At 41.8% G+C, this 27,952-nt stretch overlaps 1 protein-coding gene across 1 annotated transcript; it reads left to right on the top strand.

Moving 5' to 3' along the window:
• Positions 1-314: 314 nt before the first annotated feature.
• Positions 315-27,517, top strand: brwd1 (bromodomain and WD repeat domain containing 1). Its single transcript, XM_084949690.1, has 44 exons — positions 315-754; positions 872-930; positions 1,054-1,083; positions 1,297-1,356; positions 1,988-2,138; positions 2,327-2,425; positions 4,735-4,895; positions 5,117-5,338; positions 6,565-6,665; positions 9,014-9,084; positions 9,392-9,492; positions 9,637-9,677; positions 9,809-9,910; positions 12,025-12,178; positions 12,289-12,423; positions 12,980-13,108; positions 13,219-13,367; positions 13,540-13,616; positions 13,790-14,002; positions 14,117-14,300; positions 15,078-15,168; positions 15,442-15,564; positions 15,657-15,727; positions 15,911-16,136; positions 16,301-16,417; positions 17,816-17,923; positions 18,104-18,228; positions 18,543-18,625; positions 18,923-19,034; positions 19,304-19,365; positions 19,476-19,631; positions 19,787-19,907; positions 20,038-20,163; positions 20,272-20,338; positions 21,693-21,743; positions 21,945-22,070; positions 22,161-22,313; positions 22,402-22,568; positions 22,667-22,839; positions 23,614-23,718; positions 23,878-24,051; positions 24,149-24,460; positions 24,544-24,684; positions 24,780-27,517. Exons 1-44 carry the CDS (start codon positions 718-720, stop codon positions 26,222-26,224), a joined length of 6,711 nt encoding a protein of 2,236 aa, XP_084805816.1. The 5' UTR covers positions 315-717; the 3' UTR covers positions 26,225-27,517.
• The last annotated feature ends 435 nt before the right edge of the window (positions 27,518-27,952 follow it).

Here is a 27,952-nt window from a genome sequence, read left to right as displayed (position 1 = left end):
TGGTAAAAGCGGTCAATTTTATACAATTCACAAAGAATATGGTAAAAGCTGTCAATTTTATACAATTCACAAAGAATATAAGTGCAAGTATATTTCATAATAACCCACCAATAAAAAATAGCCTGCACTTTAGATAAAAAGCATGAAATACAGATTTCTATATATATTTATACAGTGTACTAGAGCCCAGGATGGCAATATTATTAGGGCTCATCACTGATAATTTCGGAAAACCGGTAAAACGCATTTATCAGGAGGTCGATAAGGCAATTTTGCGACCATTATCTATGACGTCATGTGCAGAACTCACGACCTTGGTCGCTAAAAAAAGGGGGCGCGCGATGGATTGATCGTGTGTATTTTTTTCTTAAATGACTTGTTATCGACACGTGGTCGGGGAGTCGTATCAATACCTGACGTTGCACTCCGAACCTGCCGTGTACCTAACCAACACGCGAACGTATACTTTTGTCTTTTGTTGAGCGAGTGCTCCTCCCCACCCCCTTTTTCCTGTGTTACTCCGCTTTGGCGGAAGTAAGCCGTATCGCTGAGGCCTCATCCTTCCAATGGCGACTGCAAACAGGCTGAATAGAAAGCGGGAGCAACCGTGGAGGGGGCCAGAGCTGTGTAACTGAAATTAAATAAATATATCATATTCTCTGTAGCCATAAAGTTAGCGGAAAATTTGTTTCAACTCTCCAAATCACGGCCGTTTCAATGGCCAAAAATCGGAACATTTCGCTCCTTGAGTCGGGTAAGCCGTAGAAGTAAAGCCAGTTGAAAAGCTTAATATTACAACGGTGTCGCTCGTGTTATAATTGATATCCCATTTGCTTTTCCGGCTGTTAAATGTTCTCCCCGTTCATTTCAGAGCTCTATTACTTGATATCGCGTTTTCTCACAACGGGTCCATGTCGGAGAGCGGCTGAGGTGAGCTGGCGTGCTTTGACTCTCACACTGTTGTATTTCAAAATAGTTGGCTAGCCACTTGATAATGAGTTGAGTTGATGGAGACATTCTCATCTGAATCGTGTGTTTTTTAATCCTCTGCAGGTCCTTGCGAACGAGCTGGAGGAATATCAGGTGTGTATCCCAGCTGTCTTTGCCTTTAACAGCTAACTAGCTGCTACCCGTCGGTGTTGACTGAGTCCGGGCATAAACTTGTTTCACTCAGTCGACTTTTAATACCCCGTTACGTCCCACTCCTTTGACATCACCCGGTTTTTTACTAGCTTGATGTGGAGCTGCTGGCGTTTTCTGTTCTGACTTCGCTTTACCAAACTCTCTTTTCGACAGCTCTTACCCGGGAGATTGGACTGGCTTGGAAATGAGCACCCGAGAACATATGAAGATGTGGTAAGCTTTAACTTCGTGTCTGTTGTTATGCACTATCGGCGGTTGTTATTGTCTTGTGACTGGGGACCGTGCGGCCACGCTCCGTGCTTGTTTACGGTCTTTGTTCTTTTTTCCTGCTGGGTTACTGTTGGAAATCGTCGACTTGTGGCTTTGCACAAGGTCAAAACTCGCTCTCAGTGGCTACATTTTTTTACTGTGAACTGTTGTGTGATGCAGAAAAAACGGCATTTAAACACTGAGTTTGATATTATTTAGCCCGACTGTTGTACCGCAGATAGGGTGGGTAGTTTGGCTTCTCTCTTGGTCGAGACGGCTTCACTGGCCAATCAGAAGCCGAGATGCGCTGTCTCTGCGTTAGTTCGCTTTCGAGATGCGCTGTGATTGGTCGATAAAAAGAAGCCACGCCTGTGAGAATAGGAGTTCAGAAACCTATCTTTCTCCCTGTTTGTCCATCTGTTTAACATACATTTACTATTTACTTTATTTACTGGTTATCAGAATTGCTGGCTATTCATTTTTAAATGATCTGCTTTTATAAGTGGTCTGTTTTCACTGTCATGTCCATACAATTATTTATTTTATGTTGTTTGTTTGTTTGTTTGTTTGTTTGTTTGTTTGCTTGCACTGATAGGTTGCAGCCAACAGACATATTGCACCAAACCACTTGCTACAGATATGTAAGCAGATTGGACCACTTCTTGATAAAGAGGTGCCATCATGTGTCCCAGGTGTTCATTCTCTCCTGGGATCTGGAAAGCAGTCCATGCTTAGGACTGCAAAAGGTGAGCAGTCTTCAAGAACTTTGTATGTGGTGGACGTTACTCAGAAACATATTTAGATCCCATTATTATAAAGGTTTGGATGGTATACTGGTCTGTATGTACACCATAACTGACACTGTCTGTGTCAAATAGTACTACTACTCGCAATCAGCAGAATCGTTCTGTGAACTTCTGGTGTTGATTTTCAGACTGTGACAGCGTGAGGTTTAAAGCTTCATCATATGCAGCCCTTCACCGGGGCAGACCACCAGAGAGGCCTTTGAACTGCAAGAAACCTCCACAGCTAGGTAGGCCTGACCTTCCTCTGTATACTTCTCATTGGTGTGAAGTGAAATGGATCAATGATATGCACACATTAATAACTGGCTCAGTGTAAGTTTAATACAGCTCGGGCTGCAACAATTCTTCGAGTAATTTGATAATAAAAAGTTCTTGACACAAATTGTTTGTTTCAATGCTTTGTTTAATACATTGGCTCTGTAGTGCACCTTTGTCACCATGGAAATGCAAGCGTTCCACCGGCATTTGTGATGACAAATAGACATGAAATAGAAATATGTTTAGGAGCAGCGAATGAATACAGAGTCTGAAAACATTAAGCCCACACAGTCCCCAGTTTTAAACAAAAAACTGGTAAGAAAACAGCAGCAGTAATGATGATGCTGACATAGTTTAATGTGGAGTCGTTACCGAGACGCTGAGCTCAGGTAGAGTGAAAGAAAACGTGTTTCTAGCATCCAAAACAGCAGCGCTGTTCCTGTGATCAACATTAAATCCGTTACTTGGAAAAAGTGAGCAGGACACTTTCCTAAAAGCATCTAAACAACAAACCCCGACTCGAAGAAAAGCAAACTGTAGCTGCTCCATTCGCCACTGTTTTACACAGCGAAAAATCTGCAATAATCCTCCAGAAGTTGTATTAAAACATGCAGATGAGCTGATAACTTAGTCTGATAGTGTGTTTAGATTTAAATTATACAGCTTGTTGAAGGCTGACGCTAGCTGCCCTATTTTATATTGAAGCGATACCTGCAGCAAACGGGGGTGAGTCTAAAGCGGGGCATGAGGTTTACTAGATCACATTAATTTCAAGGCTTTCGTAACATTTTTCAGATTGAAGGTGAAATAATATAAAATATTGTGTTCATAAAATTGCTTTACAATTTAAAAATTAAAAAATGCAAGCTTTTTCACAAGCCAATAAAAATGTACGTGGGCCAGTAAAACTCTGGACACTGAATAATAATAATAATAATAATAATAATAATAATAATAATAATAATAATAATAATAATAATAATAATAATAATATTTTTTATTATTATTATTATAGAGTAACACCATCTGCATCTACACCATCATAACATCTGTTTTGAGCAGCTCAGAAACTTTCCATCAAAGCACAGTGCAAACTTCAGAATGCTGATATGCTCGCTTGTCTTCATTGCAGCCACCACATTCTCCTTTAAAGGCTTACAGGCACAAACCCACTCTTCGCTTGACTTCACACGCAGAAACACACACATGCACAAAAACTCATAAACATGAAAACACAACAAATCTACCTCATCCAGGAGATAAAACTCTGAGAGTATTTATATTTTTCAATTATAGAATGTTTTCTTTAAAAAATTACATTTCAATATGGGACGTAAAAACAATCACAGGGTGTAGATTTGTTTTATGACGGATGTTGTGTGTAGTTAAACTTTAAATAATTGGTTTCATTTTTAGAAATTACAATGAGCAGTTTATTGACCTTATTATTGCCCATTAATAAGACTAAAGTATTTCTTATCTGATTACTCGATTAATTGATGATTACTTAATTACTAAAAATAATTGATTGCTGCAGCCCTAAATACAGCATTTAATTTTCTTTTGCTTGACAGGCTTACGCCCCGCCAGATCGTTTGCCATGATGTAGCAAGCTGTTAATCACAAGTCGCCATTTTTAAACTTTTAAGTGGAATAATCATTTTACTCATGCAATTCTGTGGGATTTCTGATTATTCCTGTTTGATCCTGGAGCTGGGCCATCGATTTCTTTTATGCTGTCATAAACAATCTTGTAAATCCCATTCCTTCCTCAGGACAAACATCACACACATCAAAAATACTAGTGAAGTAACTCTTTACCAAGTTACATTTGTATGAATTGTAATCTAAAATCTGTCCTTAAATTTTTAAAGCTCTAAGACCTTAAAGCAAAAAAGAAGGAAAAAAAAAAAAACCTTATGGAGGACTTCTTGTTTCTCATAGTTTGTTTCCCCTAGCAACATGTAAAAACCAGATGGAGCAGATTTAAGAAAGGAAGTGATTTTGTTCTTGTTTACGAATCAGTTTTGAATTGGGAAATGGAGTTTAATTTCAAGCTGTGTTTGTGTAAATAAAGCCTATGAAACTGAAAAGAAAAATGTAAAAAAGGAAAGGTGAAAGCTGGTGAGACAAACTGAAACCTGACTTTTATTTGGTGATGTATTTAAAGTCTTACATTTTCCTTTGCGTTCATCACCCTCTGCTTCTGCCTTACTGTTTTTGTAGTTTATTTACAACTCTGTTTACTACTATTTTTCTGATTGCATGCTGCCAACAGTGAAGGTGCATCGAGGGAGAGAGCTGACCGGAGCGCAACGCTTCAGCTCCATCTGTCCTGTCAGCAACTATGAGCACATGCGTCTACATAGGCGGATCCTGGGGCATCTGTCTGCAGTGTACTGTATTGCATTTGATCGCACTGGTCTCAGGATCTTTACAGTAAGTTGGAGCTTGTCACTCTTCTCAGAATTAAACACCTACTTTTTAAGAATAATAATCAGTGTTTTTCTGCATGAAAGAGCACTCAGATTGCACCCACTGTACATGCATTGTTAATATTAGAGTGTTAAGTTGCTTGTGCCCACCTTAACTGTGTACCCCAGATTCTTCTTCTCATAGGTAGGTATACTAAAGCATATGCTCTTGTTTTTGTTTTTAAGGGCTCAGATGACTGCTTGGTGAAGATTTGGTCTTCGTTTGATGGAAGGCTTCATTCAACGCTGCGAGGACACTCTGCAGAGATCACAGACTTGGCAGTTAACTATGAGAATACGCTAATTGCTGCAGGAAGCTGTGACAAAACCATCCGTGTGTGGTGCCTTCGTACCTGTGCCCCCGTGGCTGTGCTGCAGGGACACAGTGGATCCATTACCTCCCTTCAGGTAAAGGAGTTTCAGTCTTTATATTATGCTGTTTGTTTTAAACGTGGGTTCATCCAGTGCTTTATTTGAAGACAAAATCCTCATGGAATCACGGTGTGACTGTATCTTTTGGTTTGGTGTGAGATTCTCTTGTTACACTCTGTGACCTAAACGATTGTTGTCAGAAATAGACTGATTTATGGCTGTGTAGTCACGTCCTGGAACAGAAACTGCAGAGCGTAAGTTGCACCTGGATCGCTCTGGCAGTGCACCAGATTTTGTGCATCAACATTCGTTGCTAGTAGGTTTAGCCCATTCTTTTATCCTTCGTTTTTCTCTCACAGTACTTAATAATTTAATAAGTCTTTTCTCCATGGCCAGAATTTAACATAAGCACAAAATCCATTTTAGTTTCGTCCACCAACAGTAAAGTTTATTCAAACAAGATGGCTGTATCTTCAGTGTTGCAAAATGCACTGCTGGCTTTAAATGTTCATTGAAGTTAAATATGAGCATGTGCATGCTTTTCCAAAGTAAATGATAAACTGATTTCATTAATTTCTTTAGATTTTTCTCATGTGTGAATGTTGTGTAGTGGCACTCTAAAATCACACAGTTGTAAACATTAGCGCTGGCCGATTCATGAAGAAAATGTTCTGGGTAAAACACCGGTCATGATCTTTACTTTTCTACAGTTCTCTTGCCACCTTCTTTCACTATAAAAGCATTTTTTATTTCAGTGAGTTAAGTTTACCTGCCATGCAACTGTTTTTAATGCCACAGAAATTCCCTGATTGCCTGAAATGAAACGGTACAAGTTCTGGTTTTATGTGAAAGATATGTTCCCTCATGGTTCATTTGGTCTTCTTTACTTCAGCTCCTCTTCACCCCATAGCAATGTGTAGAAACAGTACTGCGTGATACTGGGAACGTATTTACTGTTTAGAGTCATTTTCCGTGCTCTGTCGCCTGTTTTTCCTTTCACTTAAAGATGAACTGATGTCCTGAAGCCAGTAAGAGCATTTCTGGTCCAGTCAGTCTGAAAATCATTGTTGGTGCACGCCAGAAAATAAAATTTAACCTCGTCCTTCTTAACCGTTGGCTCAAGGTCAAGATTTTGTCTTGGCCAGTACAGGGGGAGAAAAGGTTAATATTCACCTTTCTCTGTGAAATGCAGGTTTCGGTCTACATAGACTGACTCACTGGCTGGAGTGGGGTCTGATGGGTGGTTTTTCTTGTGGTTTCAGTTTTCACCGTTTGCCAAGGGCTCCAAACGTTACATGCTGTCCACTGGAACTGATGCTACTGTCTGCTTCTGGCAGTGGGATGCCAACAGCATAAACTTTAGGTGAGTGCTGTATGTTAACTCGTTACCCCTTGAAAGCCTCCCAGGAGTAACCTTATAGCTCCGCTCTGAACCGAGAGGTTTCTGTAATATTTCAGGCCTGCTTCTAGAACAAAATGACTGGGTGTGCGTCAGACAGTAGTGAGGGTGGCCTCTGCCTCTGCGGCTGCTCTTTGGAAAAACACGGAAACTATATTAATGGTTGTCAAACCACATGCTTATTGAACACTTGATAGAGCATATCACAACTGCCACAAGACGAGAGGCAGGGCACACCCTGGATGGTCGCCAGCCTGTCTCAGGGCTAAGAGACGGGTGTTAATCTGAGTGCAAATGGGTAATTTAGAATCACCAATTAACCTCAAAATGTTGGTGGAAAATATTCTGTCAAAGCACTCATCCCAAATCAGATGAGTATTCCATTGATGAAATGCTGTTGAACACAGTTCAGCTGGAGCAGTAAACTAAGACTGCTAAAGAAGAAAAAAATAAAACTATAATAAATGTATTAAAGTACAAAACAGTTTAGTTTCTGTGTGTGTGTCGCTTCCACCGAGGCACAAACAACGCTAAGCTGTGCAACGCCTTGTACATAGGAGTGGGAATAATTTTCCATTAGAAATTATTATTCTAATGGAAATTAGCAGTAGGGCCTAAGGCATAACTGGAAAACAAGTCACATTGGGCTTAAAAGGTTTTTAACTCCCAGTGTTGGCTGCTGGTGTATTGCCATTACGTCATCTTTTACACTGGCGTCTGCCTTGTCTTAAAGAAGCTCAGATAGAAAGCATATAAATAAGAAAATTAGTTTCTTCGATTATTTCTTTGTAACGATGCTTCTTGGCAATAAATCTTATACCACTGGGAACGCTGATTATTTCCCTTTAAGTGGTGCCACATTTTTGGGTTGAACAGCAGAGTTGAGTAGGTGGGTTGCGCTCATGAATAACTTGTCAGATGTTTTCTGCCAATGCTAAACAGCTTATTCTTGTTTTGAACTTCTGGTAACACAGGTGCTGCCAATCAGGTGTCTGATTGGCAGCACCTGTGAGCAGTGACCCTGCTACAGCAGTCGGTTGGTGTCTGCTCCAGACATGCTACATTTCACTAATCTGGAAACTTCTAGCTGGTGTTCCACAAACCAAGATGCAGCAAGATTTGGAGTACCTGGTACCATCTCCAAGTTGAAGGGCAATTTACATATAATGGGTGATGTCAGAGAATATGTGGAGGAATGTTGTGTTCAGCGATGAATTGAGATTCTGCCTGCGGCAGGTGGATCGTTTGTGGGGTTAAAGTGTGGAGAGGACGTGGAGAATGCAATTGCTGATTGCAGCAACGATAGGTTAACAGCTTTTGGTGAAGGCAGTGTGATGATGTGGGGCGGCATCTCCCTCACCGGGGCTTGTCATCATTGGAGGCAATCTCGGTGCAGATAAGATAAGTTTCTGCATGCAGCGGCAATCCCACATCTGCGCTTTTTAGGACCAAACTATCCTCCAAGGTGACGCTCGTCCCCACACATTGGGATTTATTGCAGACTAACAGAATTTTTGAGTAGAGAGGATGGAAATGCCTGCCCTTAGTCCTGACCTCAACCCCACTGAAGATTTTTGGTATCATCTTGGGTGTGCTGTTCATACCAGAGTGACCAACACAACCACACTGGTTGATGTGCAACAATTGCTGGTTGAAGAATAAGATCCCACAGCAGTGTGTGACCAAGTTGGTGATTAGTATGAGAAAGTGGTGCCAGGTTGTTGTACCTGTCACCTTCCACATGCTACAGGGGTCCCTGTTTGTTAAATAAATAAATAGTTAAATTTCCAATATATCTTGTTTCTTCAGACTTCAATCATGTAATACAGTAAACAACACCAAACAATAGTCAACAGCAGAATAAGCTGTTTGGCCTTGATGCTCAACCCACAAATGCAACATTAAAGGGGAAATGAGCAGGCTTTCCAGTGGTGTAAGATTTATGACAAGAAGCATTGTTACAACAAAGACATTACCCACCACACACAGATCTCCTTCTGTTTTTGTGCTAAGTTTAGTTGTATTCTAAACCTTGAACGCCTGTTTAACTGATATGCAAGTATGTTGTTGTCTCTTATCTGACCAAAACAATGGCAGCGTGACATCCGACCCGGCTGTAATCTCGTCTGTCATCCAAAAAGTTGAGATGCTGGTTGGTTTAGATGTAAGTTTGACTGTCAGTTTATGTTGAAGGACAGGGCAAAAGGTAGACACGAAATATAAAAACGAAAAAAAAAATTAGCGTCTGCTCCTAATTCAGTCACGTGTTCTATTTTGGATGAAATCCGTGATGTTTTCTTCTCTACTTCCAGCGATCGACCGCACAAATTTACAGAGCGGCCAAGGCCAGGTGTTCAGACCGTGTGCTCCTCATTCAGTCCAGGTAACCAGACATTTTCATGTTGAGTCCCTTTTCCTGCCATTTCTCCACTGTCTCCTCCACCATCCTGTGAACAAAGTCTAGAGCCAAAGCAATCAATAAAGAGCTGCTAGTTTCTAATGACCTCTGTGCTACTTCATGTGTCTAACTAAAGAATTTAGTTCTTTTATTGTTGTAATTTTAATGGTTGTCTGGAACAGGTCTCTTGTGAATGAGACATTGAGTCTCCATGGGACTGCCTGTATAAATATAGGTTAAATAAAATAAATCAAGTGCAACACGCCATTTCACATTACCAACTTTTTTCCAGGTGGGATGTTTTTAGCAACAGGTAGTACTGATGATGTCATCCGAATATATTACTTGGGAAGTGGGAGCCCAGAAAAGATATCAGAGCTCCATGAGCACACGGTAAGCATCATCTGAAGAGCAAAACTTTATCCTTACAAAGGTTTTATTGACAGAACTTTGAGCTGCAAATGCAAATTTGATGTAAGAATTTGTTGTTCTTCTCCTTTTGATCCTGATGATCTTTTACATGTCTCTGGTTTCTAGGACAAAGTTGATAGCATCCAATTTTGCCACTCAGGTGAAAGGTATTATAAAAGCTCATTCTATTATTATTTAAAAATTATATCAAGTATTGCAGTATTCAGAGTACACATTTAACTGAGTGGGATGGTGTGTAAAGTGATGGTGCCTGGTGTTTGTCGCTGTCCCGTGCCAGGTTTGTGAGTGGAAGTCGAGATGGAACAGCACGGATCTGGAAGCTCCACCAGCGGCAGCAGTGGAGGTGCATCCTGCTGAACATGTCTGCCACTATTCCAGGGTGAGTCTTCGCTTTTGTGAACCAGCGCGGACGAAAGTGGGTCTTATCTTGGTGAAGATGCCTTCTTGATTTTGGTTCTGTAATAGCACAGAATAATCTAGATTCTCATTTGGAATAAAAAGTGCCCGATTTGCTGAACGAAAAGGAAGCGTTTGCTGCCTAAGCTGCTCGGAGGAGCTGTCGGAGCATGTCCAAGTAAACCAGGTGCTGACGGCAGCTGAGGAAACCATTTGCTCAAATACTTATTTGTTCAGTTGTCGGCTTGTATTGGCTTGGTCATCTGTTTGGAAAGCAAGTCGCCAACAAAGGTTTTCTTTATATATATAATTATACATACCACTGAAAGAACTTGTTTGCTGAAGGGTAATACTGATTGATGTATTTTCTTGTAATTACAGGGTTGTTTTATGAATAAGTTTGTCTGGTTCAGTTGTATTGTGTCCCCAGGATTAGGCTTTGTGTTGTCTTAGGTTGTGTATAGCTTCACTTCCTTACTATAGGCTAGTTATTCCTGGAGAGTAACCAGTGGAAATGGAAGACAGATCTTATGTGTTTGTTTTTATCTGCCAGTTAACGCATGTTCAGTATCAAACTGGGGAGGCTTTCAAACATTCAGGCTGTGTTTCACTGTACATATGTATATAATTTAAAGCACAGTTCTTGTACTGACAAAAATTTAGCTGCGTAAAATCAAAGTCTGCCTAAAAGAAGCCACTTTTCAACACTTTCAGGCGCCTATTTATGGATTTATTTTAAAGCGTTAAAATGAACTTTTAATTTCAGCAGTCACTAGAAGAAAGAAAGCCGCATGCATAGAATTACCAGTAAATGCAGAATGTGGGTTGGCATTGTTTTATTAAAATAAGGACTTACCTGAATGAGACTCATGCCTCTAGGTATACATGGTGTTCTCGGTTTGCCAGCAGAGCATTCTTCTGGACAGTTTGTTCTGTGCTAAACTAGGTCTGCTTCCAAAATTCAGTCCCTATTCTGTAGCTCATGCAGAATTTATATGTATATGTAAACATGAGCATATATTTAAAATGTACAGCTCCTGTTTACCAAGGTGTTCTGATGCCGTGTAAAATGTAAATAAAGATAGAATTCAGGGATTTTCAATGATAGCTTGTAGCTCCACATGCTAAGTGTGCAAGTTCCCTGTGCCGTGTACTCTCCTTTAGTGTCATGAGCACTGGGGTCAGAGCTCTGCTTTGCGTGTTTGGTTTTTATCTTGCACTTGCAAATGCAGCAACAATCCTGTGTGCACTGATGACATTTCTCAGAAGTGTTCCCTCGTTCCTTATGTACACAGGATCTCCGGATTCGCTGAATCTTCTAACGATAGCTGAATAAATCCTCTAGTGTTTCTCATCATAAAACTGCAGTGTGTTAATTTTAAATCAAACCATTTGCCCACATAATGGTGAGGCATAACACTACTTAATTCTGCAAAATTAACTCATCACACTTTTTTTCCCCAGGCTTTTGTTGCCTCTGTCAATAACTGTTGTTTTCAGTTTCAAAACTCAATGTGATGTTTGTGCTATTTTCAGTTAAATTTGGGGGTTGGGGGGCAGTCAAATGATTTCCAGGTAATGGCATTCATCTCAAACACATTTGCTTAACAAGTGAATGCTCCCCAGCTTCAATTCCGGGAGGAGACACAAATCCCTTTGGTGTTGTGCCGGGAAGGGCATCCGGAGTAAAGTCTGCCAAATCAAACATGCGGAGCTACCCGCTGTGGCAACCCCGTGTGAATAAGGGAGCAGCTGAAAGTAGCATATTTATATTCATCTTTTTTTTTTTTTTTTTTTTTTTTTTTTAAATATCTCTGCATGTGTTTTTCAAATATCTTTTAAAAAACATTCTGTTTATCATCCAGCCTTTTTGTCTTGGAAATGACTACAAACCTCTCATGTGCCAAAGCCTGCCTTTCACAAGAATTTAGTGATAATAATCTGGTACTTTGTGTTAGAATTAAAATCTGGATTTCTGTGATTACAGTGTCATCACGAGATGTGCCAAAGGGACTTTATAGATTCGTTTCCATATTACTTTTTTAGTATTATGAATAATTTGTTATTTGATGTTCGTTTGTTATTTTTCTCTCTCAGTGTTGAGCCAATGAGTGAAGAGGAAAGCTACTTCAAACCCAAAGTCACCATGGTAGCGTGGGATCGCCATGACAATACAGTCATCACGGCTGTTAACAACCATCTCCTCAAAGTGTGGAACTCCTACACAGGACAGCTGCTACATATCCTTAAAGTAATTGTGCTGCGTTCTGCTGCAGAACTCATATTAATACTGACTATGATGTAACTGCCACAGATTCTCATTTTAAACCAGAGATCAACTCGAGTGTGCTTGTTTTTCAGGGCCACGAGGCAGAGGTGTTTGTCCTCGAACCTCACCCTTTTGACCCCAGGATCATCCTGTCTGCTGGCCATGATGGGAACGTATTCATATGGGACCTGCTGCGAGGCACAAACACACAGCATTACTTCAACATGGTACGCTGACACAGCACTGCCTGAAGTTGGCTTTTATAGGATGGTGCACAGCGGAAAGTTGTTAACCCCGGCGGGATGGAGCGATTACATGATGCGCTCAAAGTGTGATTCATTCGCTTTAACACTTAATTGTGAGGGACTGAAGGAACCGTGTAGTTGTTTTGGCCAAGGTGCATCTCTGCACACAGTAAGAGGCAAGTGAGCCAGATTCTTTCCCCCTTTACATGCTATAATAGCGGGAGAGCACTGACTCACACATGTGACAACGAATGATCTATGACTGCTAGGCAGATGTGGTTATGTTTGTATTCTGATGGACACTAAATTAGGGCAGTAGCATGATTATGATTAAAAGCAGTGCGCATAAAGTTAACCCTGAAAGCAGGATTTCTTCTATTTGGATACATTTTTTTGTGGTATTTTCTGTGCAAAGTGAGAGAAGGAAATACAACATCATTAGTCTTTCCCAGTTACTTTTAGGGAAGGATTTGTGCTGTTGTTAAAAATTCTCATTTTCTGACAAGGTTCTTCTTCTGTTTTGTGGTTTTTCATCCAGATTGAAGGCCAGGGTCACGGAGCTGTTTTTGACTGCAAATTCACTCCCGATGGTCAGCGTTTCGCCTGCACGGACTCCCATGGCCATCTGCTCATCTTTGGCTTCGGCAGTTCCAAGCCCTATGAAAAGGCAAGAAGAACAGTTGCATTTTGGAGATCGAGAAAATGGTTGAAATTTTACGTTTTGTGAGCAAAGTGAAGACATTTACTTATTTCCTGCTTCTCCTGGTCTCCACGCAGCTTCCAGATCAGGTGTTCTTCCACACAGACTACAGACCGCTGATCCGGGATTCCAACGGCTTTGTGCTGGACGAACAGACACAGCAGGCTCCCCATCTTATGCCACCACCGTTTTTAGTGGATGTGGATGGAAACCCTCACCCCCCACGGTAGACGTCACCTTGTTTTCATTATGCAGCATTACAGTCTTCGTTTATTGCCCAAAAGTTCAGATGTTTGAATGTTAAATCAGAGGTTCTGATTGCCTGAGAGCAGCATGACAAAGTTAAAATGGTTTTCCCTGGACTATCTTTGAATTCGACATTTTTCCTTGATTTTTAGGTACCAGCGACTTGTCCCAGGGCGGGAGAACATTGCTGCAGAGCACCTGGTACCTCAGCTGGGATATGTAGCCACCAGTAAGACCATAATTCTGCTGCAATTAGTCCATTACCTTAATGGAAGATTATATACTTTTAAATGTCACAGACCCATTTTCACTGTTTTATTGTCTCGATTTAAGACCATCTGAACTGTATTTGCAGCTAAACATATCAAGCTTGATGGTATTTGACATGTATCACATCTTCAGGTGATGGTGAGGTGGTAGAGCAGGTCATCAGCCAGCAGACTGCAGAACCCGAGGAGGTTGCAGTCAGACGCAGCAGCCTTCTGGACGAGGCCATCCGACAGCTTCAAGAGCAACAAGACAGACAGAACCAGCCTGAGACGGGAGCAGTATCCGAAGGGCCAGCCGAGGCCCAAGGCCCGGTGTTGGCTCCAGCACCAAGCACACCGCGAAGAGGTATCAGTACACCATCACTGCTGCACTGGATTGGTTTTAGTAGACCTTAGAATTTCTCAGAATATCCAGAAAAGACTTAAAGGATTTACTGACAGCGAGTATTTTTCACTTCAGTGTCCGTGAACGACCGAGCAGATGTGCAGTCACCCCCTAATGTGGGTCTTCGCCGCAGTGGACAAGTGGAGGGCGTACGACAGATGCACCAGAACGCTCCTCGCAGCCAGATGGCCACTGAGAGAGACCTGCAGGCCTGGAGACGCAGGGTGGTGGTACCCGAACTTCCACACAGCAGCTATAGGTACAATATGTGCCAAGATGTGTGTCATTGTTTATGGGAAAGATTTTTATAGTTTATAAATAAATGGAAACCAATTTTAAAAGATTGGAATCTATTGCAGATGTAGTGAATGTTGTTGATCGTCCAATAACAACGCCGTGTGGGATGTTTTGATGTAGAGTGAAGAGTCACTTCTTGTAGTAGGTATGTTGGCTGTAGGTCAGATGGGCAGGTTAAAGATTAGTATAGTTTGACAACAGGTAAACCAGGGAAAGGTAAGGGCAGATAACGAGCATCTCAGAAATGGCAATTCCTGTAGGTTTCTCAATCCCAGTAGTATTTTTTGCTAATCAACTGTATAAACAGGGACAGCATGATGGGGCTTGCAGCTTACTGGGCTTAAAAAGATTTGGTGCCACGGCCTCCTTACAAGACACCACAGGGCACCTTCAGAGATCCTGAGTGGATCATATCTGTTTTGCTTCATGTTGGCTAAAGATGTTCATAATGTTCTGGCTATGCAGATTTATTCAGTAGATTCCAATATGTAATTAATTTGGATCAATAATGAAAAAAATACATTTGTGTTAATCAGGTCTGTTGATTCAGAAAACCTAACAGGTTTACTCAGTCCTTTGGTCTGAAATATATAGATTGTTTGTCTGCTAACGAAGGGCCAGTTCCTCGTGGGAAGCACTGGGAATGACATGAACAGAAAGTCATGTCTAAACTTGGTCATCAGTGAGGTTTTCTAGCATTTTTCTGGGTGCTTATTTTGACGTGAATTATATTTTTCAGGGACCAGGAGGACGTTCGAGTAGCCAGAGGAGACGAGGAGGTGGTTCAGTACAATGCAAAGAAGAGGCGCATTATGTACAGCAGCTGTCGAGTAGGTTTCCTGTTTTTCCACCCAGTGAAGATGGTTTTAAATTTTCACAGCATTTAGTAAACTTTTACCAATTTGCAAGGGAATGCTGCAGTTTAAAAAAAAAAAAAAAAAAAAATTGCTAAAGGATCGAAGAACAAAAGGCACGCCATATATCGAGTGTCCTTTTGAAACGGTTAACTAAGTGATGAAAGTTGTTGTTTGTTTTTTTTTCATATCTATTTTGGTACAGCTTTATTTTCACTGATGCTGAATCATTCCCATCTGTCCCCCCAGGATGATTCAGACGATGAGCCTTCCACCGCGAAGCGAGCGCACAGCCGCGGAGATGCACTGGAATACATCGACGAATCATGTGAAGAGGGAGAGGAGACTGCAAGTTCGGAGATGCACTCAGAGGTGATGCACTCTCCTCTTGATGAAAGCGCTCTTTACAAATCTCTCTCAATTGTGTGTAATTTTTTTTTTGTTGTTGTTTTTCATCTCTCCAGGACAATGAGCTGGATGGCAGTGACCTGGATTCCTCCAATGATGAGGAAGAGTGGAAAACTGACAGCTCAAGGTGAATATACTTTATAGATCAGGGTCAAAGGGCATCATTTTCCCCACCAGTCACTTTTCAGAGAAACAGGCTTACCCTGGTAACCAAACATTTCCCGTATCAAAAAAATATCTAGAGTAGCAATATTTGTGTAATTAAGTGTGTAGCTTTTTGTGGTAATCACACCTGCTTTTGATTGGACAGCCATACATCCAGCGAATACTCTGACTGGACGGCAGACGCTGGTATAAATCTGCAGCCCTCAACTCCACTGTCATCACGGAAACGAGTAAGGCGCAGACTCAGCAGCTCTGAAGAGGAGGAGGAAGAGAACGAGGAAGAGGAGGAAAAGCAGCAAAGTGATGAGGAGGAAAGACCTAAAAAGAAAGGCAAAGAGAAGGCAAAGAAAGCAAAGAACAAGTTTCCTCGGGTAAGGTTACTTAATCCTCATTTATCTTTTTCTCTTTGTGAATCTGATTAATAACTGCTTAGACATGGCTGCAGACTCTGGCAAAACAGAATGACGAGTGTGAAATATTTGAAAATATTTCATATTAACTTGTTTAATGTTTTACATGTTGGTGCTTCAATCAGCGTCCAAAGCCCAGACCATCCATTAACAGGGAAGTGTCCAATGAGTTCAGACCATCACCGTGGATCACTGATGTCATTCCCAGGAAGTCTCCTTTTGTTCCCCAAATGGGTGATGAGGTAAGAGGGTCATCAGCCTAATGCCTAATTGGAAAAGAAAAATCATACTCTCTCATTTATGAGATTGCAGTAGCTGACATTTCTGCTTAGTGCTGTTTATTTGAACAATTCTGCAATAAATTTGTTTAAGCTTTAACCCTGGATAAGGTCAAATGCCTTCATCACCACAAAACAACCAGTCAAGTTTATTTTTAAACTTTTTTTTTTATCAACAAACCAATACTTGTACTTAGCAAGTATACTTCATTTTATTGCAGCAATATTTAATAGTAAGCACACGGTGTGGAAGGAAATGAAGACTGTTTGGGGCATGAAATGTATAGTGGCTAAATTAAATGCAGTCTTGGGTTTTGGCTGAACACCATGAATAGGTCTTCTAGCCTAAAAGTACAAGATCGCGATTTGGTCTGGCAGAGCTAAATCCTTCAAGGTTTTGTCTTTTTTGTCTTTTTGGGATTTGTTTTTTTGTTTTTTTTTCTTAAATTAAAAGGACAAGTACATTTACTTCTTGTGGTTTTAGTTGGCAGCCTTATACTTGTAGTCATAGTTGTAAAATCAAGAAATGATGCTCATGTCAACCCAGAGGGGTAGACTGTGAGGGAGGTTCAACCCAGCCAGGCTTTGTGTAAGCTGGCTCCACAAAACCTTAAACCCTACCCTGATACGACCGTCATCATTCTCTTTTAAGGACTTTGTGTACACTCACATATAAAGGATGTTGCACATGTCACATGACTCTCGTGGACAGAGTGATCCTATGGAGTGCCACCTGCTCCGATCGGGAACGTCATCAGATGATGATAATACAATGGTGCTTAAAATCTAGAATCTAGTCTAAAATATAACAATAAAATGCAACACTGTTGCAAATAAGACAAGATTAATGCTACAGAAAATTGTTATTTTGGTCATTTATGGCCCGAGAACGGTTAAATAAGCATTTTGATTTAGTTAATTATTTCATTGCAGATTGTGCTCTCAGTACTGCTGCTTATTTCTAATGTAAAAAGCAGTGTAAAAGAGACTTTCCAGCTTTATTCCATACTTGGAATTAAGTATAAAGCAAGTATACATTTTCTGCATCACCAAACGCATACAGGCACGTTCCAGAGACCGTGTGATGCACTGCTTTAACTTTAATGTTGGTAAGGTTCAGCTTAACAAGTGGCAAAGTTGCACCCCCTGAAAACATGATTGTATGAGACACATGTAACACTTGCACAAAATGCTGGCTGTAGCAAAAATGATACAAATTAAGTCATCTATCCAAATTGATTTCATTTAAGTTTTCTTTCTCATTTCTTTATTTAGCAGTTATTTCATATTCAGGCTGGACAGGGTTTATACACCTATGTACAAACATTCCCTCTAACCATCTGCACGATTTGTGTCTTTCAGGTGATCTACTTTCGGCAGGGACACGAGGCCTACGTTGAAGCTGTAAGTCGGAGTGAGCTGTACGACATCAATTTAGAAAAGCAGCCCTGGAAGAGAATGGAGCTCCGGGTAAGACGAGGAACAAACAAAATAAAGATCAGAAAAATTTCCCAGTAGATGATGAGTTCGGAGGAATACATAAAATGCTAATTCCTGCTTAAGTTCTCCAGTCTGCATGTGTCAGTTACTATTTTCAGTGGTAATATGTAACTGCAGATTAAATAGGAATCCTGCTGTGTGTTTTTGTAGGACCAAGAGTTTGTGAAGATCACTGGAATCAAATATGAAGTTTGCCCGCCAACACTTTGCTGCCTGAAGCTGACGCTCATTGACCACGGCACCGGCAAAATCACAGACAAGTCATTTTCTATCAAGTAAGCAGCTCGGCCCATTGGTTACATTCCTCTCTACGATAAAGCACATCAAGTGTCTGTGCTCTTCATAATCACATTACCACCCGCTCGTTGGGTCAGTATTTGAATTTGACACATCATGGAGGAAAAGAAAATGTGTGAAATGTAAAAATACTGTCCACATAATTTTGATGATCCTGGTCTTTTTTGGAAAGGCTTTTCTTACTGTAGTATTTGTTAGTGCTTCCAGCATCAGCTTCACCCCCAAGTCTTGAAGGGATTTTTGTACCTTCTTGTCAAAGTGACAGTTTTTCCTCTTTCTTGTGTCCCTGCAGATATCACGACATGCCAGATGTGATTGATTTCTTGGTGCTGAGGCAGTGTTACGATGAGGCGCTTCGAAGAAACTGGCAACCAAGTAAGCAAAGCCAAAACTGCCTGTTAGAAAAATCTGTTTAATGCGTTCTGCAGGGATATATAGACAGACTAAGAAGTTTGAGAAGATTTATTCCAGTTTGATATTGCTGGTTGTTGTTTTTCTTTCTTTCCCTGCATTGCTATTTTGGTGATGAGAGAGGGGGAAAGGTGTTGTTGTTCACATACATGCTGTTTCCAATGATTCATCCGTGCAGTCACCCTCACAGATGGGTGCCAGGCTTCTTTCTTTTTTTTCCCCCTCAAACACCTGAGTTTGATCGTATTCTCCTTGTCACAGACGACAGGTTTCGCTCGGTGATAGATGATGCCTGGTGGTTTGGGACCATCATCTGCCAGGAGCCCTACCAGCCGGAGTACCCAGACAGTCTCTTCCAGTGCTTCAAAGTCAAGTAAGAAACACACACTTTGTGGGGACAAAGTAACATTCTTCAGATATTTTAACTATCAAAAGCAAAAGATGGATATTGTAGATGCTGCCAGACAGCAGTGAATGATGTGAAATTTTTAAGGGACTATACTGGGGTTGATTGAGACAGCATTAGAGGTGATGAGGCATAAATAAATCTATATAAATCTTCCTATAGTATTCAGTGGTTCAGCCGGACTTTGTCCAGCATTGTTTGGTTGTTTGCTAACAGCCTTCTTGTGTTTCTACCAGGTGGGATAATGGTGAAACTGAGAAACTCAGTCCTTGGGATGTGGAACCTATTCAGGATGATGGTACTAAAGGCTGTTTACTAGCTTACTGTGGTTTAGTAATGGAGTACATTTCGCAGAGTTTGGTTAATAGGTGTCAGGGTGTATTGAAAGGGTTTGTCTTTGTTGTGCAGCCCCACAGCCGGACACAGAGGGAGGTGGTATACCTGTGACCGCAGAGGAGATGAGGGAGCTGATGTACAAGCCTCTGCCAGGCGAGTGGGGTGAGAGGAGTAGGGATGAGGAGTGTGAACGACTCATCGCTAGCATCGATCAGCTCATCACTGTCGGTGTGTATGCATAAATGGATGTTTTTTTTATCTTCCAGTTTGTTTGATTTCACCCACGTATTCTCTCCTTCATGTTTACTGACACGTTGTCGTCGTTGTCATTTGCTCACATCTGCCTGATCCTTACACTCGTTCTTTCCGTGTTCGTGCCACAGAGATTGCAGCTCCGTTCTCTGGTCCCGTGGACTTGGTCCAGTATCCCAGCTACTGCACCGTGATCGCCTATCCCACAGATCTGGGCACCATCAGACTGCGGCTCATTAACAGATTCTACAGGTCAGTTTCTACCAATCTTCTCCTCAACTTTTGGCCCAGATTTGTCCTTAAAACGTGTTCATGAAATGCAAAGAAGTGAGAAGTGGTGCGTAATGTTGCGTTTCATTTGCTCCACTTTGGTAATCCACAGACGCCTCTCAGCATTAATTTGGGATGCCAGGTATATTGCACATAACGCCCGCACTTTCAATGAGCCAAGGAGCAAGATTGCCCACTCTGCAAAAATCATCACCAACGTCCTCCAGAAATTTGTCAAGTATGTGTTTCTGGACTTGTTTGTTCGTAGACCTCGTGATGATGCACGAACTGTAAGCGCAGAATTGCTAATTGTATTTCTTGCTGACACATTTTCTCACTTTCCCAGTAATCCAAGCTGCACAGATATCATGGAGATCTACAATGAAGTGGAAGAGATGGATGATGACGATGAGGTAAGTCTGAACCATTTAACTAGTCTTTGTAGTTGGTCGGTTTGTTTTGTTTTTTCATGTACTGCTGCAAAAAAGTTTGTTAAAAGTAAATAATTTTTAAAAGAAATTCAAAAGAATTTTTAAAAATTCAACCAAAAGTTGGTATGACTGTCCTTTGCAATTAAAACACCAGAACTCGCACCCTGAGTTTAATTTCAAGTAAAACTGTACTTGGTGTTTTTCTAATACGAGCACTCGAAGCACTTCTTGCTACAAGTCTCATTTATCCAATAATGCTTTTTTTTTTTTCTGTACCTATGAACCTATTTTAACATTTGCACACTCCAAAAAACTAGGATTTGGTATTTTTGCGAAAGATATTTTGACATGCAGACCAGAGTATTTAGGGAACCCGCTCTACCTCCTGAGCCACGGCCAGTCCACTCTCTTTTAGTGCGGTTTATTCATACAGATACAAACACTGTTGTGCACACCAAAACATACCGAGACCCTCTGTAGGAGGTGGTCTTGATGCAGTTCCAGACCTCCAGATCAGGTCATTTATTGTGAGGTTGTGATGGAGTCTCAGTTTGACCCTACTAACTGGTGTATACTGGAAATAAATGGCTTCCCATAAGCTTTGCATCCTAAGATAAAGCAGAGTATCAGATGTGCAGGGGACAGTTTTGCCTGACACATAGGAGTGCAGCACCTTCTCTCTGTATTTCCATTTATTACTCCCACCCTAGATGTATCTGGCCAATAAGCAGACTCGGTCATCTCGTGTGGTTTGTAGTGATGCAGTTTGATTCACTTGGAGTTTAAACTGTATGAAAAGAAATTAAATCACAGGAGGAAGTGTGATTCACAAACTCATCAGCTGATTCAGTGGCACAAGGTGTCTGGCAGCTATCAGAGTATGTGATCCCTGTGTAACGTGTCTGATCCTAAACAGTGTTCCTCGTGACTCTGGCTGGAAGTTTGAGGTTGTCATTAAAGGGAATTTCGAAGGCTTCCCCAATGAAAAGGAATCTAAAACAACAAACATGCTGGAAGCAACTCGCTTGTAGCACATCTGCCAGCTGTTCGCTTGTGGAAATTTCAGGATCTGGTTGCCTAGGTGATCCTGTAATGCATTTACCTAACAGGTCATATGTCAATCAGCAGTATCCTTCACTCTCACTGGTAGTCTCTTCAGTCGCGCAACTGAAAGTTTATCACTAGTGGTTATTTGAGCTTTAGTCGCTTCCATTCCTGTGATCGTGGCGAACGTCGCTGTGAATCTGTGATCCCGTTGTGTGAAAATGTAATTGTCATTGCAGTTGTCTGATTAAAGGTCACAGTCAAATAATTCAAATGTGATTGCTGACTACAGGAAGAAGACACCGAAGTGCCAGGAACATCTGCTGGACACAGACTGCGTCAGGTAGATGCATAGGATGGGTGATCGGCATACCTGTAAAAACTGTTTGACATTTCAAGATTAACAAAAAAAAAAAAAAAAAAAAAAACGACAAGGGGATGATGAAACAATCTTTACATTCATTTTAATAAAAACTAACAAAGGGGGGGGGATTTGTTAGGTTGTGCCTCATGTCATTGAGTTGTTTCTCCCTGATATTTGCAGCGCTCTGTAGAAGTGCTGCCAGACAGAGATGCCTGGAAGGAACAGTGCAAGAGTCTGCTCAACTACATATTGGAGTGTGAGGACTCGGAGCCGTTCAGGCAACCTGTGGATCCTCAGAACTATCCAGTATGTTATCACGGCACACTACAGGCCACGCTATGAGCAGATGCTGTTTTCAGTTGTGCGTTGAAGTCCCTTTGTTTTGTGCTTGCCCAGGACTACCACGACATCATTGACACACCCATGGACTTTGGCACGGTGAAAAGGACCCTGGAGGAAGATCGCTACGAAAACCCCACAGAGCTGTGCAAAGACACACGCTTAATATTTGCCAATGCTAAAGCTTACACACCCAACAAACGCTCCAAGGTAGGGAGGAGATGTTCACATTCTCTGAGTTTATTAGTGATTTTACATTTTGGCTCGCCCGCTCAATCTTCTTTTGCTGTGTTTTCAGATTTACAGCATGACCTTACGGCTCTCTGCCTTCTTTGAGGAGCGAATCAGAACAATCATATCAGAGTACAAAACCGCTGTCAAAAGCAGCAATAGGCTCCGCCGCAGTCAGAGGTTTCGCAAGAAGATACTGCAGCAACAGCAGGACCACCCCGACACCACAACCAGGTCTGTCTGAGTGCTGCAGCTCGCCTGAGACGTTTCACTTTTCATTTGCATGTTATCGGTCTGATTTGAAGAGTTTCTTTGCCCTTTTTTTTCCCCAGTCAAAAGAAGGCTGCAGTCAAAACTCAGGAAAAAGTGGAGTCCGTGTCAGTGACCAAAACTACCTCAGCCAAAGTGTCTGTTCCTGAGAGAGCCAGGAGGAGTCGAAGCAGCAGCTCAGGTCACAGCTCCTCAGAGGACGACTCCGGCTCTAAAGGTGCTTCATCAACATCAGGTACAGATATCAGAGCACCCCAGAGGTCATTTGTTACCATCACAATGGATTTGGAGCCATGATGATGATATTTGGATTTAACATTTTTGGATTTTTTTTTATTTTTCCCCAAAGAGTTTCTTTTGGTTTTAAGACCACAAAGAGGATCATTTTGATCCCTTGGCATTTTAAAAATAAAATAAAACCCCATCTCTTATTTTAGGGCTTTGATAAAATGGGGTTATTCATCATATTCTTGGTGTTTGTTTAATTAAAGGAGTAAATTAAATATAAAATAATTTTTTTAAAGAATTTTGATGTTTGTGGGATAAAAGGGGGGGGGGACTGTAACATCTAGTCCTTTTTACTGAAACTGCCGAGGACGTTAATTAGACCCCATAAAAACATTTGATTTACATTAATGAAAAAACATTGTTTTCCACACATTTTGATATGAGGGCTGTTGTAGCATAAGAGATGGCGTTGTTGCCTTTGCTGCTGTTGCTGCAGGATGGGTCGGGCTTTGATAGTGTTTAGTTTTTGTGATCAGCACAGCAAGGTCTGTACACCATCCACTGCAGGATAAAACTATACTTTGTGATGGTCCTCAACACGCCATGCTAGCATGACTCACTTCCACCCCTAAGTGTTGGTCATCGATGCACCTTGAGACAAGTATTGTGCAATGATGCAATATAAAACTGGGCCTAGTCTAGTGCCCTTTTCTTTAATTTTAAATGCACTGTTACTACTACTATAATAAACTAATGAAATTCTTATTTGTTTAAATCTCAGAGTCTGACAGTGAGAGCGAGGTGAGTGACTCGGAGGAGGAGAATCATCAACGTAGACATAAAGCAAGAGTAACAAGAAGGAACCGTGCGAAGCAGAGGAAAAAAGGTTAGGACTGAAGTATTTATCCATAAATGTTTCACTCTTATATTTTATTTGTTTATTGAAAATTACATTAAAATTGTGCCCCTTGAGGCGACTGTTGTTGTGATTAGATGCTACATAAACAAAATGTAATTGAATAAAATATCCTTGGATTGTTGCTAGTTGCTGAGAGCGACAGTGAAGAAGAGGAAGAAGATGATGAAGAGGAGGAGGAATTTGACAGTGAGGGTGAAGAGGGAGAGGATGGAGAGGCGTCGTCCACTTCAGATCGTCGCTATCCCAGCAGGAGTACACGGCAGACCAGAAACAGCGCTGCTGGGGACAGAAAACGTGCAGGTAACACAAGTTCACTGCCTTCAGCCTCCGACCCCGTGAGATACAAAAACCCAGCGCCAAGTGTGCTCACAGACCTTTGTGAACGGCATGTTTTCAGAGTGCAGAGCGGAGATGAACGGTCACAGCAGCAGGTCGTCTCGCAGGGAGAGGCGTCCCTGCTGCGACTCTGACAGGGCCACGTCTCAAGGCTCCGACAGGGAGGAAGTGACAGTTCGCGGGTCGCTAAAAAGAAAGACTGCTCGGGCAGCTGTGAATAAGATGAAGCTCCTTGAAGTGTCTGACGAAGACTACCAGGAGGAGGAGGAGAAGCCGAGGAGGAGCAGCAGCCGCCTTCGCCACACTGTCCGGGTCAGCAAACGCACGGCGGTGCTCAAGAGCAGCTCAGAATCAGACGAAGAGTCAGCAGCAGGTATTAATTACTCTTTAAAAGTCTGTGAATATTATTCAGACAAAGATTTTTACTCAGTTATGTTCTCTTCCTTCATCTTTTAGCTTCCCAAAATACAAAGGAATCAGGAAGTGAGTTTAAGGATGAGGAGGATGGCAATGACAGCGATACCTCATCGTTCTCCCAGAGTAAGCAGAATGGAAACACAAAGAACTCCAAACAAGCTGCCAAGATTAAGAAAAATGGTGAGAAATGTCCTCATCAGTCGCATTTTTAGACTGTGCTAATGCTGCCGTGGAAGTTGCCCTAAACAGCTCGATGTTTTATTCCTTCCCGACAGGTACTTTGTCCCGTGTGAATGGACACAGTGCAAAACATCACACACCCAAGAGAAACTCTGAGCAGGAGGAAACTCCCGGAGAGAGCTCTGGAGAAGCGGAGGAGGAGGAACAGCAGCCACCTCTGTCTCAGAAACCGTCAAGGAGCACGGCAGCCGCCCCAGTGAGAAAAAGTAGGAGTACAAGCGAGGAGGAAGAGGAGACGAAAGACATCCGCCACCTCAGCACACGACACAAAACTCCCGTAAGCTCAGACGAAGAGGACAAACGCCCACACCAAAATGGAAGAAATGTGGAGGAAGCAGTTCACAAAGACCCGAAGAAAAAAAGCAAAGTTTCTCCGTCAAAAAGCCAAGACAAACAAAAATCTGCCTCAACTCATAAACTGGATGGTGCGGAATCAGATGAACTCTGTGATTCTCCAAAGAGATCCAACCCACGCAAGAAAAGGCTGAAAAAAGGTGACGAGCAGGACGCGGAAAGCAAACGCTCCAGCGACGAGTCCGACTTTGAAACGAGGACGAAAAGGCTGACGAGGAACAGGAGCATATGCAAACGGCCTCGCGGAGACTCCTCGGCTTCGCAGAGCTCGGAGCAAGAGTACAAACCCAAGAGGAAGTCGAGGAGGAAACGCTCCACTGGCTCCTCGGACCAGGAGTCGGATAATTCGGAAAATGCGCCGAAAAGGCGGCTGAGCCTCCGAGCCCTGCCGAAAAAGAAATACATCAGTGACAACTCATTCTCTGAGGAAGACTCTGCTTCTGCGAAGCCGGGCAGGCAGAGAACTGGCAACAGAACAGCGAGAGAATCTAGAGAAGACGGTTATAACACAAGAGTGTCTAACAGGACTTCCCCGAGTGAAACCAGGAATTGTGTGTCTTCCAAGAGAAAATGTATTTACACCTCAGACTCTGATGATGGGGATGAGGACAGAGAGAAAGAGCCAGTATCCAAGAGCAAGAAAAACAGCAAGTCAGGCCCCTCAAAGTGCGCCAAAAAGGACTCCAAGCGCGGTAACAGCAATGAGCAGGACACCTCTTCCCACTCTGATTCTAGTGAGGAGGAGGAGGAAGAGGAGAAGGAGGAGGAGGACGAGGAACGGCTTGGCCATTCGACAAGGGGAAAGAAAAGCGCGAGGCAGCCCAAACGCAAACGAAAAGAAAGCTACAGCAGCAGCAAACACAGCTCGGACTCAGAAAGCGAGCAGTCGTCTTCAGCCTCTGAAAACTCTTTTGCCAGCTCAGGGTCCCACAGCAGTCCAAAGAGAAGCCGCACACGGTCAGGGATCGGCGAAAGGACTGCCAGTCGCCAGCTTAGGCAGCGCCGCCAGAGGTCCGCCTCGGAAGAGGAGGACAGCGACGAGTCGTACAGCAAACCGCGGAGGAAGACGCGGGTGAACACCCGAAACCGTGGGAAACGGACGGTTAAGTACAACGACAGCGAATGAAGGACGTAGCTGCTGGAGGTTACAGGCTTTAGAGGGAAGACGAAGCCGGACGTTAACTGGAGAGCTTAAGACACTTGATTGGCCACCTTACGGTAGTAGCACTGGAGTCCTCGAGAGAAAAATGCTGTGAATCTTTCATTCAGGGATATTTATATTTTCTATGAAAAAAAGATTAAAGGAAAATTAAAAAAACAACAAAAAACATGTTTATAGATGTAATACAAACTCAAGCATTTGAACTGCTGGTTTTCACAAGGATGAAGAGCAAAACATCACTTCCCATACTGCGTGTGGTGATTTTTGCCAGCAAAAGGTTTGGCAGAGGCTATTCTGGGGAATCTCGTCAGCTTGGGTGCTAATCTAATATACCTCTGTTTAATCAAGCATACTGCTGGCTTGCACTAAGATACACTGTAATGAGGTATTTCATACACTAGTTTTGCATTAGAAACTCAGGGGTCAACTAAGTTTACTGTAGTCTCAGACATGCAGTTTTTTTTTGTTGTTTTTTTTGGTTTATTTTGTCTTTTTTGAGCTAAGGTAAGGACAAGAAGCAATTCCAGGTTGGCAGATGTCCAAGCACATTTACTGGGACAAAAACTAATCCAAGTTTAGACTTTTTGACTACAGCACTCCTTTGTAAATCCATATACTTAATGCTTGACTGTATTGTGAGTTGATATGAGCCAAATGAACTTCTTTTCCCCTTACATTTCTTCCTTTTTTTTTGTTTGTTTCTATTAGGTTTGTGTTGTATTCTAGTGAATAGGTGTAAATATGTGATTAAGAAATTGCCTGAACTTCTTGGTGATCGTTCAGTGGCAAAGAGTTTATTTAAATTTGAGCTATTTCCTTTCTTTCTTTCTTTCTTTCTTTCTTTCTTTTTTTTTTTTTTATACATATTAACTGCATTGTCTTGCCATATGTCACAAATTGGTACTTTTTTTTTTTTTTTTTGCCAAGTACAAGTAACCAAAAGTACTTAATGCAAAATAATGTGATTTCTCATATTGGGAAGACTTTTTATTGTTGTTCTGTGTTACCTTCTTTCAGTATTAAAGTCTTTTTTTTTTTCGGAGTTGACTTAAAACATTTTTTTTGCCAGTCATGATTTTGTTTTTGTTTATGGGGAGGTTTCTGAATACAGTCGCTTTATGACATTTTGCTTAATGTTTTTTCGTACTACACCTTTAATAAACAGATTTCACAGGAAGACTATTAATGCAATTTGTTCATGGAGTACAATGAATGAGTTATTCTTCCTCTTAATAAAGGCATCATTTCAAGGTGTAATCTGTCTTGTACTGGGTCTTATCCGTTGATTTCATTAAGATGCTCCATCTCTTTGCACTTCCTGTGCAAACAGATGCGCTTCTAGGAGTAGTTCAGGCTTTTTAAAGAACATTTAAATGTGCTCTTTGGATGTTGGCTGCATTTCGTTTTGATGATCCCACACTGCTTCAGTAAAGTTGGTATCTGGACTCTGGGGAGGCCAATGGTAGGTTTGCTTTCACATCGTTGGCTGCGTGTTCGGGAGCATGGTCATGCAATGTATGTCAACGTTCATAAGCCAGAAGATTTCCAGCACCACTGGCTGAAATGCAACCCCAAACCTTGACAGACTTCCTCCCCAAATTTAAATTTTAGATTTATTACTCCACAAAATCCTGCTGCCACTAATTTTCAGTCCAGTTCTTGAGTAATTTGGCTTCCCTCAGCCTTTTTCTC

This window comes from Perissodus microlepis, chromosome 14 (assembly GCF_051167445.1).
Source record: "Perissodus microlepis isolate ML-2025 ecotype Zambia chromosome 14, ASM5116744v1, whole genome shotgun sequence".
NCBI classification, from domain to species: domain Eukaryota; kingdom Metazoa; phylum Chordata; class Actinopteri; order Cichliformes; family Cichlidae; genus Perissodus; species Perissodus microlepis.
Note: the sequence above shows the minus strand (reverse complement) of the source record. Positions and strands in the feature narration are given on the sequence as shown.

Coding starts and splice junctions, on each gene's coding strand:
- brwd1 (XM_084949690.1), top strand. CDS start 718: ATGGCCAAAAATCGGAACATTTCGCTCCTTGAGTCGG. Junction 13,368..13,539: donor GGAAACCCTCACCCCCCACG/GTAGACGTCACC, acceptor CTTGATTTTTAG/GTACCAGCGACTTGTCCCAG. Junction 24,461..24,543: donor AGACGAAGAGTCAGCAGCAG/GTATTAATTACT, acceptor TTCATCTTTTAG/CTTCCCAAAATACAAAGGAA.